Source organism: Eleutherodactylus coqui, chromosome 2 (genome assembly GCF_035609145.1).
Source record: "Eleutherodactylus coqui strain aEleCoq1 chromosome 2, aEleCoq1.hap1, whole genome shotgun sequence".
NCBI lineage: Eukaryota > Metazoa > Chordata > Amphibia > Anura > Eleutherodactylidae > Eleutherodactylus > Eleutherodactylus coqui.
The window spans coordinates 26,761,463-26,776,699 of record NC_089838.1 but is presented as its reverse complement, the minus strand read 5'-3'; the positions used below and the strand labels follow the sequence as shown (position 1 = coordinate 26,776,699).

At 42.4% G+C, this 15,237-nt stretch overlaps 1 protein-coding gene across 2 annotated transcripts in view; it reads left to right on the top strand.

Annotated features, from left to right (window-relative positions):
• The window catches only part of CRACR2A (calcium release activated channel regulator 2A), a 140,884-nt gene that overhangs the window by 72,706 nt on the left and 52,941 nt on the right, over positions 1 to 15,237 (top strand). For both annotated transcript variants that reach the window (XM_066590504.1, XM_066590505.1), the window contains exons 7-8: positions 415 to 505; positions 8,929 to 9,024. In XM_066590504.1, the coding sequence (XP_066446601.1) occupies positions 415 to 505; positions 8,929 to 9,024 (187 nt within the window). The remainder of the gene's footprint in view (positions 1 to 414; positions 506 to 8,928; positions 9,025 to 15,237) is intronic.

The following is a 15,237-nucleotide window of genomic DNA, read 5'->3' as shown; positions in this document are numbered from 1 at the left end:
GTTAAACTTTGCTACGTTGATACTGTATATCCAATGAGACCCCCCCCCCCCCAAAAAAAAGGCGCCTCCTTGAAAAGTCCTAGACCAGATTTTTCCATGACAACTTTTCAATTTGCCTTTCAGAGGCTCGGACCATTCTTCACTGCTGTTTTAGATGGTTTTCTCCAGAATACATGTTCATAGACATTTTTATGGGGATCTAAAGGACATCGGGCCACTTGGGAATTCGGAAAGCTCTGTACCAGTAATTCTCTTGGCCAGTGCCGTGTAGGTCCATTGAATTTGTATTGGATGATACACCTTTAGATTTGCGCTATATTTACTATCACTTCCTTGTGAAGCGTCACATAAAGTTTGCCATGTATGATATCTCTACAAGTAAGTACAAGTCTACTCTCATTTCCAATTGTCCAGGAAAACTGCCACCTACCATATTGAGATTCAGAACTTATATGAAGAGATGGAACAACAAATAAAAAATGAGAAAGCCCAATTTCTGTTACAAGTAAGTTCTCATTTCTCTGCCTTACAGTAAAGTCAGTCACTTTTCCGTCAGCCTCTTCGTTGAATTTTAATTTTTCTCAAAATTCTTTTAAGTTTGCCAGAAAATAGCATCTTTCATTGGCAAATATGACTCGTGTTATGATCGTTAATTTCTTCTACATGGGAACATCAGACTCCTATTTAAGTACATCGCCAGACTATGACTAAATGTTACAATTATACTGGGGCCAACTAATACCACCGTACCATGACTGAATAATATCTGTATACCGTGACTCAATAATACCATCACACCATGACTAAACCACCATACCATGACTAATACAGTGGCTGAATAATATCACCAGACCGAGATCAAATATTATCTCTATGCAGTGATATAACAATACAGTGAATGCATAATATTGTCAAACCATGTTCAAATAATACCATCATATTATGACTAGATAACATCTTCAATCATACCATATATGAATAATATCACTGCGCCGTAATCAAATATTATCAGGATTCGGGGACTGAATAATACCACCAAGCCATATCCAAATATATGGCTGCATAATATTACAATAGCATGAATGAAAAGTATTACCATGTTGTGAATAAATAATACAACCATACCATAACTGAATAATATCATCGTAACATGACCAAAAATCATATAGTGACTGAATAATAAAACCAAACCATCACCAAATATTAAAATCATTCAGTGACTAACTATATTGCCAAACACCTACTGAATAATACCGCCAGAACATAACCAAATATTACCCTCATACGGGGCTGACTTAGTATGACATGCATAGCATGAAGAAATATTACCGAAGTATTACTGATTAACCCAACATACTGTGACTGAAATATATCGCCAGGCCATGACCAATTGTTACACTAAGTAATTCTGCCAGGTAGTGACTAAATAATACAGCAAGACCCTAACCAAATATTACCGTCATATGTTGGCCAGTAATGCCACTGTATAGAAGCTGATAGCAATACCATAACCAGATATTACCATCATACAATGAGTGGATGAACCTACCATAATCTGACCAGACCATGACCAAGTGTTTAAAACAATCAGTGACTAATTAATTCCGCCATACAGTGAATGAATAATGCATACAAACCATAACCAAATATTACCATTATATGGTGATTGGATAATATAACCAAACCATACCGGGAGTACCTGAGTAATGTGACCATACCAGGGCTGAATGTGACAGCCATAACATGACCAAATATTACAACTATATAATGACTAAGTAAATCCACTATTCTGTCAATACAAACAAAAAGCTAGGAACTTCTCACCACCAAACTCTAGGATCTGCCGAATACACGTCAATGTGGTATCCTCAAGTACAGTAGAAAAAGTGATAAAGAAGTACCGCTCTCAAGGTAAGCCCAAAAAACACATCTGAATACAAACCCCAAAACTATGTACAAATAAACAATGTTTTATTCTATTAAAACACTAAACTCGAATAAATCAAATACTCTCTCCAGACTTGTATTCCTGCAGGGCCCTCGCGGTATACAACAACCCCCAGTGGCTAGTTGTTTCAATGCACAGTAATACACAATATTACCATTCACATAAATAAAGCAAAAATATACTCCTAAGTGACTCATAGGGTGGTCGTCAGGTTATAGCTAGAGATGAGCGAGTATACTCGCTAACGGCAATTGCTCGAGCGAGCATTGCCTTTAGCGAGTATCTCCCCGCTCGAAACTATAGGTTCGGATGCCGGCACGGGGGAGCGGTGAGTAGCGGCAGTCAGCAGGAGGGAGCGGGGGGGGGGGGGGGGGGTGGAGAGGGACAGAGAGATCTCCCCTCCATTCCGCCCCGCTCTCCCCCGCAGCTCTCTGCCCGCTGCCGGCACTCGAACCTTCCTTCTTGAGCGGGGGAGATACTCGCTAAAGGCAATGCTCGCTCGAGCAATTGCCTTTAGCGAGTATACTCGCTCATCTCTAGTTATAGCTAGTCAGCTGGATAGTGCATATTTAAGCAAACACAATTCTGGAATGTATTAGGAGAAGCATAGAGTCTAGATCCTGAGAGGTAATTATCCCCTCTACTCTTCCTTAGTCAGACCTCATCTGGAATACTGTGTCCAGTTTTCGGCGCCCAAATCTAATATAAAAAAGCCTACAGGCTTTTACTTGCACCACACTTTGACCCCTTTGTGTGACCTTTGGTGGATGATTTTGGTGTCATTAGATTTGTTACATCCTCATCACCACTGTAAAATCATGAAATTTGACTACATTAAGTGATCAGGACAAAGCTCCTATATTGAGAGTGCATGGCCTGGATGGCGAAAGGAGCAGATGCTAGAGAGTGAGCTCCGGCGAGAGATAGACCACATAAGAACCGACAGGAAACTGCCAAAAAGATGAAGAAGTAGACTTACAGGGACAAAGGAGAAGAAAAGAAGATGCCAAGAAAGAGGGCCATGAAGGAAGGATGAAGGCGGATAACGGAATATTTTCCAGCACGGGCTGATGGAGGAAAGCCGGAGACATGAGCCACAGAGCCGCAGACTAGCCAAAGATGCCAGGGATGGTGGGCCCAGGGGATTCTCTGTGAAGTGAGCAGGGTAAGAGGGCTTCCCCAGTCCCCCTCTCCTGCGCAGGAGGAGCGCTGGGGGAACACATGTGCAGAGAACAGCACTGAGGGAGCGACATACCCATGTAGCCTCATTCAAAAAATGGCGCACAGAGAGCCTCAGGGGGGAGGGGAGGTAGCTGAGAGCCAGAAGGCTGCAGAGGAGAGGAGCAACATAGATGGTAGGCTGGATTCCAGCATCCAAATGAGAAAGCTAGCGCCCATTGGAATAAGAAGAGGGGAAGAAGAGAATGAGAGCAGGGAGAGAGGACCATTTTTCCAAACACTTTATGTTTGCGCAGCGAACATCGAGTCAATCTAGTTTTAAAAAGACATAGACAAACTAGAACAAGTTCAGAGAAGAGCTACCAAGATGGTGAGCGGTCTGCAAATTATGTCCTAAGAGGAAAGGTTAAAGGATCTGGGAATGTTTAGCTTGCAAAAAAGAAGGCTAAGAGGAGACTTAATAGCTGTCTACAAATATCTGAGGGGCTGTCACAGTGCAGAGGGATCAGCCCTATTCTCATCTGCACAAGGAAAGACTAGAAACAATGGGATGAAACTGAAAGGGAGGAGACACAAATTAGATATTAGACAGGGTGATCAATGAGTGGAACAGGTTACCACGGGGGGTGGTGAGTTCTCTTTCAATGGAAATGTTCAAACAAAGGCTGGACAAATATCTGTCTGGGATGATTTAGTGATCCTGCACCGAGCAGGGGGTTGGACCCGATGACCCTGGAGGTTCCCTACAACTCTACTATTCTATGATATTATGATATAATAGAACCCATAATGCACTGTCCACTGGGTTCAACAGTCCTTGACACTTATATGTGTAATGATAGATAAATGAGTTAAAAATATATCTTTTTTTTTTTTCTGGCCACTAAAGAAAACGCCAAGATGGTGTTGGAATACATTTGGTAATAATGAACAGGATATTTTGCACAATGTCTACTAAATAACTATTATTGCATATTAATTAGTTGGACTAGTAAGCGCTGGAAACAGGGGACTGCGTCCGGAGAAATTGTATTATCAAGTCTGGCTTTGCAGATGAGAATTACGAGTCCCAGAGATCTTTATATTGCTCTGTTATCCAAGCAAGGAGTTGGTAATGATCCATCTGGGGACCTTTAATGTGGAGGTTGGGAAAATGTGTTTGGACACTTTGGAGAGAGTTGGATAACAATTGTACTACGATCCCAGTAGTCCATAGACACCACCAGTGTGCATGTTCGAAACAATAGCAGGTTGCGGTGAGTTGAAGGAGTCTAGCACACGTGTGACCTGCCCAAGTACTGAGGTCGCACAGACACACAGTGTAGCAGGCATGAAAAGATATAGTTTTATCTCATTCATCTATTGTAACACGAACACGTTTCAAGGACTGTTGAACCCAACGGATAGTGTATTGTGGGTCATGTAGTTTCACATTTGCTCTCCGTGTTCCGCTTTCCTGTTCCATTCGGGGGACAGGAAAGGAGAATCCCTGTGTCCAAATGGCTTTGTCTTAGGATGGAACCGAACAGCATTGAATGGACGCCATGGACCTTAGTAGGATCCACTGACTTTCCGCTCAGCTGCTCAGCTTTTAGCCGGAAGAAAGATCGCCGAATGCAATGCTTTTTCCTCCTGTATTTTGCATCGGGTCTGCAACAGAACCTCCAACCGGAGATTCTAACTCAGATGTTAACCCTTTCCAATCCACTGTCTGACGGCTGAAGACATTATGATTTAAGGCTGTACAGCTCAGATGTTGGAAGACATCCATCGGGGCTCTCTTACTGTATATTGCCAGCCTCTCTGCTGTCAGAGCCTATCCAACATGTCACCCTTACGCAGTACTGGCTTTAGCCAGCATATAGCGCCATTCTATAATGGCAGAAAGAGAGTAAGCCCCCTAGGAAAACCAGGATACAAATTGGATTGGAAAGGGTTAAACCACCCTAAAACAATTTGCTTTAATATATATCTTATGGATTTTTCTTCAGCTGTGTTCTTTGGCCTTGCCTTGAGAGCAGTCATTTTGTTATCAATGAATAAGAAGGTTGGAAAGCTCGCTGTAACATCATGTATTTTTGTTAGCCATTGAAAGGTATCATATCTACAAGATTACTTGGTTTCTCTTACGGAGTGCAGTTACATTTTGCTCTACTGTGTACCAACAGGTACCAAACCTATTTCGTTTTACCTAATGGAGGATACCAGATCTGGTATTATTGTACCTTGAGGCCACCAGAAGTGGTGGGTGTGCACCAGGGTGAGGCTGTTTGACAGCCAGGTGACGCCCCATGTTTCTGATTGGCTGCAGGGCTGGCTTCACTTCCTTGGCCTCAGAGGTCCTGTGCACTGCGTTTTCCACATCACATTGTCGGGCGGCCATCTGCCTTTGCCGCTCATGTGTTTGTGTCCTGCGGCCATCTCCCCTCCCAAAGGTGCTGGAATTGTCCCCACTACAGCATGTGCGTGCTGCGGCGCTCCTGCCCCTGCCCTCAGTGTAGCCTGTGGCGCCCTGCCAGCAGCATTCTGGCCACTACATCAAATTTCTTCTGAGGCGGCCATGCTCCTTCCCCCGCTGTCACTGCAGCCACCAGCGCTGTTCCAGCGAACTTCTCTCAGCAGAAAGAATTCTCCGCAGAGTCGGCCGCGCTGCTGCTGCCGCTGTGATTGTAGCTGCCGGCGCACTCACAGTGCCGCTGTTAGTGTGGCCAACGGCGGCCTGACATGTCCCCGTACTAGGTCCCCAAGGCGGAGTGCCAGTGACAAGTAAGACTCCAGTCAGTAGTCAGTGGCAGGACCTGTGAGCCCGTTGCCGGGGAACACGCCCTGCTTCCAATCAGAAACAGACGGCATCACCTGGCTGTCAAACAGCCTTCCCCTTATGGACACCGACTTTTCCAGTGGCGTCAAGGTACAATAATACCCCAGAATCTACCATACACAAATGGAATTTGCCTGAGGAAGAACCCTGAGTAGGTTTGAAAGCTCGCTGTAACATCATGTATTTTTGTTAGCCATTAAAAGGTATCATATCTACAAGATTATTTGGTTTCTCTTACTGAGAACAATCACACTTGTCACTGAATACTACTGCCCATCCATTGTGATTGAATACCACAAAACCAAGACTAAATATTACCACCCTATCATGACTAAATAATACTTCCAGATCATGGCCAAATATTGACAACCTATTCTTTAAATAATACCACATCGTGACTAAATATTACTAATCCATTGTGAGTGAATTATGATGCCAGATCGTGATCAAATGTTACCACCATATTGTAAATGAGTAATACCACCATACCATGACTAAAATAATGACACCATACCATGACCAATTATTATCGCCATACACCGTACACGTAAATACGAGGCTAATCCTATCAGAGCCATAATAAATACCAACAACCCCTTTAAGAGACTTCTGTTATATCTTCCTTTCTTTTCTTAAACATTATTATTACTGCTCAGACATGATAAGTAGAGATGAGCGAACATACTCAGTTTGGGTGTTTTTGCACTCGAGCTCCGCTTTTTCCGAGTAACTGACTACTGGGGCGAAAAGATTTGGGGGGCGCAGGGGGCGGCGTGGTGGAGCGGGGGTAGCAGTGGGGAACAGGGGGGAGCTCTCTCCCCCCCCCCCCCACTCCCCTCTGCAACCCCCCCCCCCCCCCCCGCTCACCCCCGGCGCCCCCCGAATCTTTTCGTCACACGGTCGTTTTTTCGCGCGATTTGCGGATCGCATAACAGATGCGCATCCGCAAATCGCGTGACCGGGGCCGACGATTCGCTGAAAAATCTGCACCTAGCAGCATTTTCAGCGAAATGGCCAGCGCTGCCGGCTATCCTCTGCCACAGCTGTGGAAAAAGGATGTTGGCCGACTGAATTCAATTAAAAGCAATGGAGTGCCGGCAAGCGCTGGATGAATTTTCGGGGAAGGTCTTCAAATATAAGCCCTTCCCTGAAAACCATCCTGAAAATGTGTAGAACTAAAAAAAAAAGTATACTCACCTTTTTCCTGCAGCCGGAGTTCAGTCGCGTCCGGCCGGCAGTTCTCCTGAACTGCTCTCTGTAGTATTCAGCAGGCGCGGATTTAAAATCCCCCCCTGCTGAATGGGTTGCCTCTGATTGGTCACAGCCCTCACCAATCAGAGGCAGCTCTCACTCACCCATTCATGAATTCATGAATGGGTGAGTGCTGCCTCTGATTGGCTGAGCGCAGGGACCAATCAGAGGCAGCTCTCAGCTGTCATTCAATCATTGATTGCGCTCAGCCAATCAGAGGCAGCACTCACTTACCCATTCATGAATGGGAGAACATTGTTCTTCTCTGCCACAGTTGTGGTACAGCTGTGGCAGAGGAGAACAATCTTAGTATATGTTCTCAATGGGGTCGGCGCTGCTGCCGCCGGCCTTATTGAGGGCATATACAAGCACCGATTCGCGCAGAACGATTTGCGCATTTACATGCGTTCTGCGCATCGGTGTGTCCTAAAATTATCAGCACATCCGCATCAAAAACAGCCATCTGACCGATCCCATTGCTTTGCATTGGGTCTATAAATCTGCAGATCGCAAGCGCGTCTGCAAATCGGACTTAAAAACGTCCGTGTGATCGAGGCCTAAATGGGATTGGCTAATTCTGAACACACCCGCATCCCCAAATATAAGAGGGTGTGTACACTTATGCAACCACATTATTTAATTATTTTTTTTTTTCCACTCTAAAAAAATTCAGTTTGTTTTCCAATGGAATTGGACTGGCGGTGGAAATAAACCCGAAATGATTCATCTTTGTCACATTTTTTAATAAGACGAGAACCTGTCATTTTAACAGGTTCTCATCCGGTGTAGCCTTTTTATATCCACTATATGAAGACATTGAGTTACTTATGCAGCTGAAGAAACACATAGGGGTAAGAGCTAATGGAACCCTTGTAGGCTGTTTTTTTTTTAATACTTCCAGGAAACACAACTTAATCGAGTCTTTATACAAAAATATATTTTAAATGGGAAAGAAAGCACCCGGCGTCCGTGTCTCCAGTGAGCGTAGCGAACAGCAATGGTTTTCTTTCTGTTTTCTTAATGGCTTTTAATGGGAGGTCGAGCAATACAAGAAGAATGAAAACAACAAAAAAATCTATAATGCATTTCACATTGGATTTAGTCATTAGACAAAGAATTCCTCCTGTGATATTTTTCATATTTACTAAAACCTGGAGCAAATTTTAAAAGCGATTGTGTGTTGCCGCAATATCTTATTGCCTGGGTTGTACAGTACAAATAAATCCGCGCTTCAGGACAAGTTATTTCGTTCAATAGTAATGTACAAAATGACTGTACAAAAGGCCTCGGGCGTTTCAGAAAATATTTCTCATTTTATTTCTTTTAAAAGGACACACTGGGCACATTTAACCCTTACCAATCCACTGTCTGACGTCTGAAGACATTATGATTTAAGACTGTACAGCTCCAATGTTGGAAGACGTCCGTCGGGGTTCTCTTACTGTATATTGCCAGCCTCTATGCTGTTTGAGCCTATCCAATGTGTCGCCTCATGCACTACTGGCTTTAGCCAGCAGATAGCGCTGTTGTATAATGGCAGAAAAAGAGTAAGCCCCCTAGGAAAACCAGGATACAAATTGGATTGGAAAGGGTTAAAGCACTGTGTTACTCCTAGTGGAAGGCCTGAGGGGTGGAGTATAACACAGGGACTCAAAAAACACAAAAAGATTGAGTAATTAGTATTAATATATTACAATTTTTATTATATTGTTTTTTATGTTATACCTAGGACACAGAGAAGTTTCAAACACGCAGCCAGGCACTCGAGGAGAAGCTGCAGAACAAAGAACAGGAGCTGGAACATCTCGTGCTTAAGCAAAAGAGGGTATCTGCACGTATTTACTGAAAACCTGATCAGTTAGTGTAACTCCACCCCACTGAATCTAATTACCATATCACCCCTTTAATTGCTTCTTGCTTGCTCATTGCCCATTAGAACCCGACATTCTCAAGATCCACACCAATCAGTGGAGAACCTGTCAGAATATCAAAACAGTCATGGCCAACTTCCCACAGCTGAGGGTCTGTTGTGTGTATCCAGTCTTTGCAATACTCTATGAGCCAAACAGCTTGGAGTCCATCATGATATGCTATAGGCTCTCAGCCTGTAGTATGTTTACCCCAGGGGGTACATGCCATATCTATAGGGGGTTATGCACCGTCCTCGTAAGGTATGATGTTTGCCTTCGGGGGGACCTTCATGTAATTTGTTTGAGTAGTTGGCTGAGAAACATTGTGATACATTGTAGCATATCATCAGGATAATAGTGTTGCTGATGTACAGTTGCAAGAAAAAGTAAGTGACCCCTTTGTAGTGACCTAGATTGCTGCACTAATTACTAATAAAATGTGGACTGAGTAAGGCACAGTTTAATAACAAACATAATTTATCTAGCAACGCACAAGGAGTTTATGCCTTTCATGTCTTCTATTGAGCACACCGCGTAAACAGCCATATTGCATAAAGTTGAGTTTAATAACCTGTAGATCCCCTTTTGGCAGTAATTACATCCACCAAACATTTCCTGTAGCTGTAAATAAGATTTACACAATATTGAGGAGAAATTTTGGACCATTCCTCTATGCAAATGTTTTTCAGTCAAAAATATTTCTGGGGTGCCTTGCGTGCTCAGCCCTTTGTGGAGATACCCAAGAAATTAGTGGAGTGCCAACCATGCATGCTTGGCCAGTGCTGCATTCATTCTGATGTTGCTGTGGGCGGAAAAGCAACCCTAGAGTGACAAGTAGAGGGCGATATGGATCCCTCATTCTTGAGATCGGTCACGATCTCAGCGGTGAGCCCCCCACCAATCAACAAGTTATTTCCCATGGAATTTTGGTACAACCCCTTTAATAAACTATCCTGAGGATTGGTCACCAATCCCTCAGTATTTGGAAGACCCATTTAATGTCAGTGCTCCATTCATTCTGATGTTGCTGTGGGCGTAAAAGCAACCCCAGAGTGATAAGCAGAGGGCGATATAGGTCCCTCCTTCTTGAGATCGGTCAAGATTAGGGATGAGCGAGCGTACTCGGAAAAGCACTACTCGCTCAAGTAATTTGCTTTATCCGAGTATCGCTGTGCTCGTCCCTGAAGATTCGGGTGCCGGCACGGAGCGGGGAGCTGCAGGGAAGAGCGGAGAGGAACGGAGGGGAGATCTTTCTCTCCCTCTCTCCCGCCCGCTGTCCACTGCTCCCCGCTGCGACTCACCTGTCAGCTGCAGCGGCACCCGAATCTTCAGGGACGAGCACAGCGATACTCGGATAAAGCAAATTACTCGAGCGAGTAGTGCTTTTCCGAGTACGCTCGCTCATCTCTAGTCAAGATGTCAGCGGTGAGACCCCTACTAATCAACAAGTTATTCCCCATGGAATTTTGGATTTTGGTGCAACCCCCTTTAGAAAAGCAATCCTGAGGATTGGTCACCAATTTCTCAGCATTGGGAAGACACCTTTAATACCTGGTTTCCCCACAGCTTACAGTTAATTGCTGAGGTTTCCACCAAAAGTCTGTTTTGGAGCAAATTGTTGTCAAAGGACTCTTAACAAGTAGAGACTAGAGATGAGCGAGCGTACTCGTTTAGGGCGATTTCAAAATCGAGTAGTGCTTTTTTCGAGTAACTTACTACTCGGGCGAAAAGATTCGGGGGGCGCCGGGGGTAAGCGGGGGGTTGCAGAGGGAAGTGGGGGGGAGAGAGAGCTCCCCCCTGTTCCCCATTGCTACCCCCCGCTCCCCCCCGAATCTTTTCGCCCGAGTAGTCAGTTACTCGAAAAAAGCGGTGCTCGAGTGCCAAATCGCCCTAAACGAGTATGTTCGCTCATGTCTAGTAGAGACTATTCAAAAAGAGAAACCCCTTTCATCTTACATACAACTGACATCCCCTTTATTGGCACTACCAGAGGCATCACGTATTTCGTTACTGATGTCAATAATTGCTACTAAACTAATAGACTGTTTTACATGATTTGATTTCCCCCCATGTTGCGGCTACCTCTATGATCAGTCATGGGTAAGACATATTGTAGCTATTACCTCTAAGTGCTCGTGTTCTTAGTGGGCGTCTTATGCTTCTTATTTGGGGGCACTGAGTGTTTGTGAAGCAAGATTGTCTTTGATGTAGCGGAGACTATAACAAGAATATAATGAGCCTCTTGCATTCTCTTCCTGTTTTCATGTTTATGTAAATCCCGCTGTTCGGCTCCTCTTGTTTTGTACATTTTAAGTAGTGCTTTTAGCTAAGATGAATTTGCCTTTCAAGTATCACAATATAAAAGTCCTCCGACAACCGCTTACAGAATTTCCATATAAACGATCCACCGCTGTATTGTGCTGTTGTACATATATACAGAGGCTATACAGAAATCATGGCCACCGGCCAGTCTATATACCTAGAACTTTATATCATCATATAATAATGAGTGCTAACGACCAAACCACTCCAGACCTTATATCAACCCATAAGCAGCCTAGACATGGATAGTAGATAGCAGTATAAACTAGAGATGAGCGAGCGTGCTCGCTAAGGCAAACTACTCGAGCGAGTTGTGCCTTATGCGAGTACCTGCCCGCTCGTCTCTAAAGATTCAGGTGCCGGTGGGGGAGAGCGGTGAGTTGCGGGAGTGAGCAGGGGGGAGCAGGGGGGGAGAGAGTAAGAGAGAGATCTCCCCCGTTCCTCCCCGCTCTCCCCCGCCGCTCCCCGCCCCTCGCCGGCACCCGAATCTTTTGAGACGAGCGTGCAGGTACTCGCATAAGGCACTACTCGCTCGAGTAGTTTGCCTTATCGAGTACGCTCGCTCATCTTTAGTATTAACCCATTGACCATCTCAGACCATCAGAGATACTAGACACTAACTATTAAGCCACTCAAGACATGTCTTATACTTTGAATGGTTACTTTATTAGAAACACAAATCTAGTAACATGTTGAATCTCCTTTGGCCTTCAGAAATGCAGCAATTCATTGTAACGTCCATCCATAGTTATCGGTTGGATCCCTACATCATTTTTATACACATGTATTATCTAATGTATATGTATCTTGTATTTCCAACATCCCTACAAGGATATAATATGATTATTAGCCTGATCCATCATCTTTGGCAGCTTGGGCCATGAAGCTGTGTAACATATGTGCAGGTATTTTGCAGCACTCGTCTCTATGGGATCTAGATAGCTTTCTGTGCATTCAATCCCCCGTAAGTGGACAGATAATACTTTATTTTAAGTAAACCAGTCAAAGTAATATTGTATCTGTCATAACAGTGACAGCCCCGTGGGCAGGCAGGGCTGCTTTTTTTTTGACTAAAGGCAAATTAATCTTTATGGCCCAGATATCCAGTCATCTGTGGACTGTGAGCGGCCGCACAGTCAAGAATAGGATGAAAGGTTTCGCTGGGTTATTTCTGGGTTCAATAAATGGAATTTTTGTGATGTATTTGAAAAGTGTCCATGTAGTTGTCATAATGATATAGAGGATACGGGAGCTTCTGCTGAGCGTGGTAAAGAGCAGATATCACCAAATAGAACAAAAAGATAATACAAGATGACTTCTAATATTTACAAGAATTTGCAGATGGGATTTTCTCTTCCTGTCTGTCTATTAACTAAAGGTAGATATAGGTTTGTTCCTTGGGATTTTCTGTAATATCTATCTATCTATCTATCTATCTCATATCTATCTACCTCATATCTATCTATCTATCTCATATCTATCTACCTAATATCTATCTATCTATCTCATATCTATCTACCTCATATCTATCTATCTACCTCATATCTATCTATCTATCTCATATCTATCTATCTATCTCATATCTATCTATCTATCTCATATCTATCTATCTATCTCATATCTATCTATCTACCTCATATCTATCTATCTCCTATCTATCTCCTATCTATCTCCTATCTATCTCCTATCTATCTCCTATCTATCTATCTCCTATCTATCTATCTCCTATCTATCTATCTCCTATCTATCTATCTCCTATCTATCTATCTATCTATCTATCTATCTATCTATCTATCTATCTATCTATCTATCTATCTATCTATCTATCTATCTATCTATCTCCTATCTATCTATCTCCTATCTATCTATCTCATATCTATCTATCTCATATCTATCTATCTATCTCCTATCTATCTCCTATCTATCTCCTATCTATCTATCTCCTATCTATCTATCTATCTATCTCCTATCTATCTATCTCCTATCTCCTATCTATCTATCTATCTATCTATCTATCTATCTCCTATCTATCTCCTATCTATCTCCTATCTATCTATCTCCTATCTATCTATCTCCTATCTATCTATCTCCTATCTATCTCCTATCTATCTATCTATCTATCTATCTATCTATCTATCTATCTATCTATCTATCTATCTCCTATCTATCTCCTATCTATCTCCTATCTATCTATCTCCTATCTATCTATCTCCTATCTATCTATCTCCTATCTATCTATCTATCTATCTATCTATCTCCTATCTATCTATCTCCTATCTATCTATCTCCTATCTATCTATCTCCTATCTATCTATCTATCTATCTCATATCTATCTATCTATCTCCTATCTATCTCCTATCTATCTCCTATCTATCTATCTCCTATCTATCTATCTATCTCCTATCTATCTATCTCCTATCTATCTATCTCCTATCTATCTATCTATCTATCTATCTCCTATCTATCTATCTATCTCCTATCTATCTATCTCCTATCTATCTATCTCCTATCTATCTATCTATCTCCTATCTATCTATCTCCTATCTATCTATCTCCTATCTATCTATCTATCTCCTATCTCCTATCTATCTATCTATCTATCTCATATCTATCTATCTATCTATCTATCTATCTCATATCTATCTATCTATCTATCTATCTCATATCTATCTATCTATCTCATATCTATCTATCTATCTCATATCTATCTATCTATCTATCTCCTATCTATCTCCTATCTATCTCCTATCTATCTATCTATCTCCTATCTATCTATCTATCTCCTATCTATCTATCTCCTATCTCCTATCTATCTATCTCCTATCTATCTATCTCCTATCTATCTATCTCCTATCTATCTATCTCCTATCTATCTATCTCCTATCTATCTATCTCCTATCTATCTATCTATCTCCTATCTATCTATCTATCTCCTATCTATCTATCTATCTCCTATCTATCTATCTCCTATCTATCTATCTATCTATCTCCTATCTATCTATCTATCTCCTATCTATCTATCTATCTCCTATCTATCTATCTATCTCCTATCTATCTATCTCCTATCTATCTATCTCCTATCTATCTATCTATCTCCTATCTATCTATCTATCTCCTATCTATCTATCTATCTATCTATCTCATATCTATCTATCTATCTATCTCATATCTATCTATCTATCTATCTATCTATCTCATATCTATCTATCTATCTCATATCTATCTATCTATCTATCTATCTATCTATCTATCTATCTCACAGGGTCGTAACTATAGAGGATGCAGGGGATGTGGTTGCACCCGGGCCCCCGGAGCCTTAGGGGGCCCATAAGGCCTCTTCTCCATATAGGGAACCCAGTATTATGAGTAAAGCATTATAGTTGGAGGCCCTGTTGCAAGTTTTGCATCGGGGCCCGGGAGCTTCAAGTTACCCCTCTGCTATCTCATATCTATCTCCCATCTATTTATCTATCTCATATCTATGTCTCTTATTTCTATATATCTCTTCTTTAATTTGGAAAAATACAATGTATCTATCCATTAATTTATCTATCTAATTCCATCCTTCCTTCTTCCCTGCCTTTCATCTATTCTTTCCCTTCCCTTACTTTTCTTCCTTCTTTTCCTCCTTCCTTTCCTTCCTTCTTTCCTTTCTTCCTTCCCTTCCCTCCCTATGCTTTCTTTCCTTTCTTCTCTGTTTCTGTTCCCTTCCTTCCTCACTTCTTACCTACCTTCTTTCCTCCCCGCCTTTCTTCCCTACTTACTTCCTTTCATTCCCTCTGTCAGTATGGGATGTTATATAAAA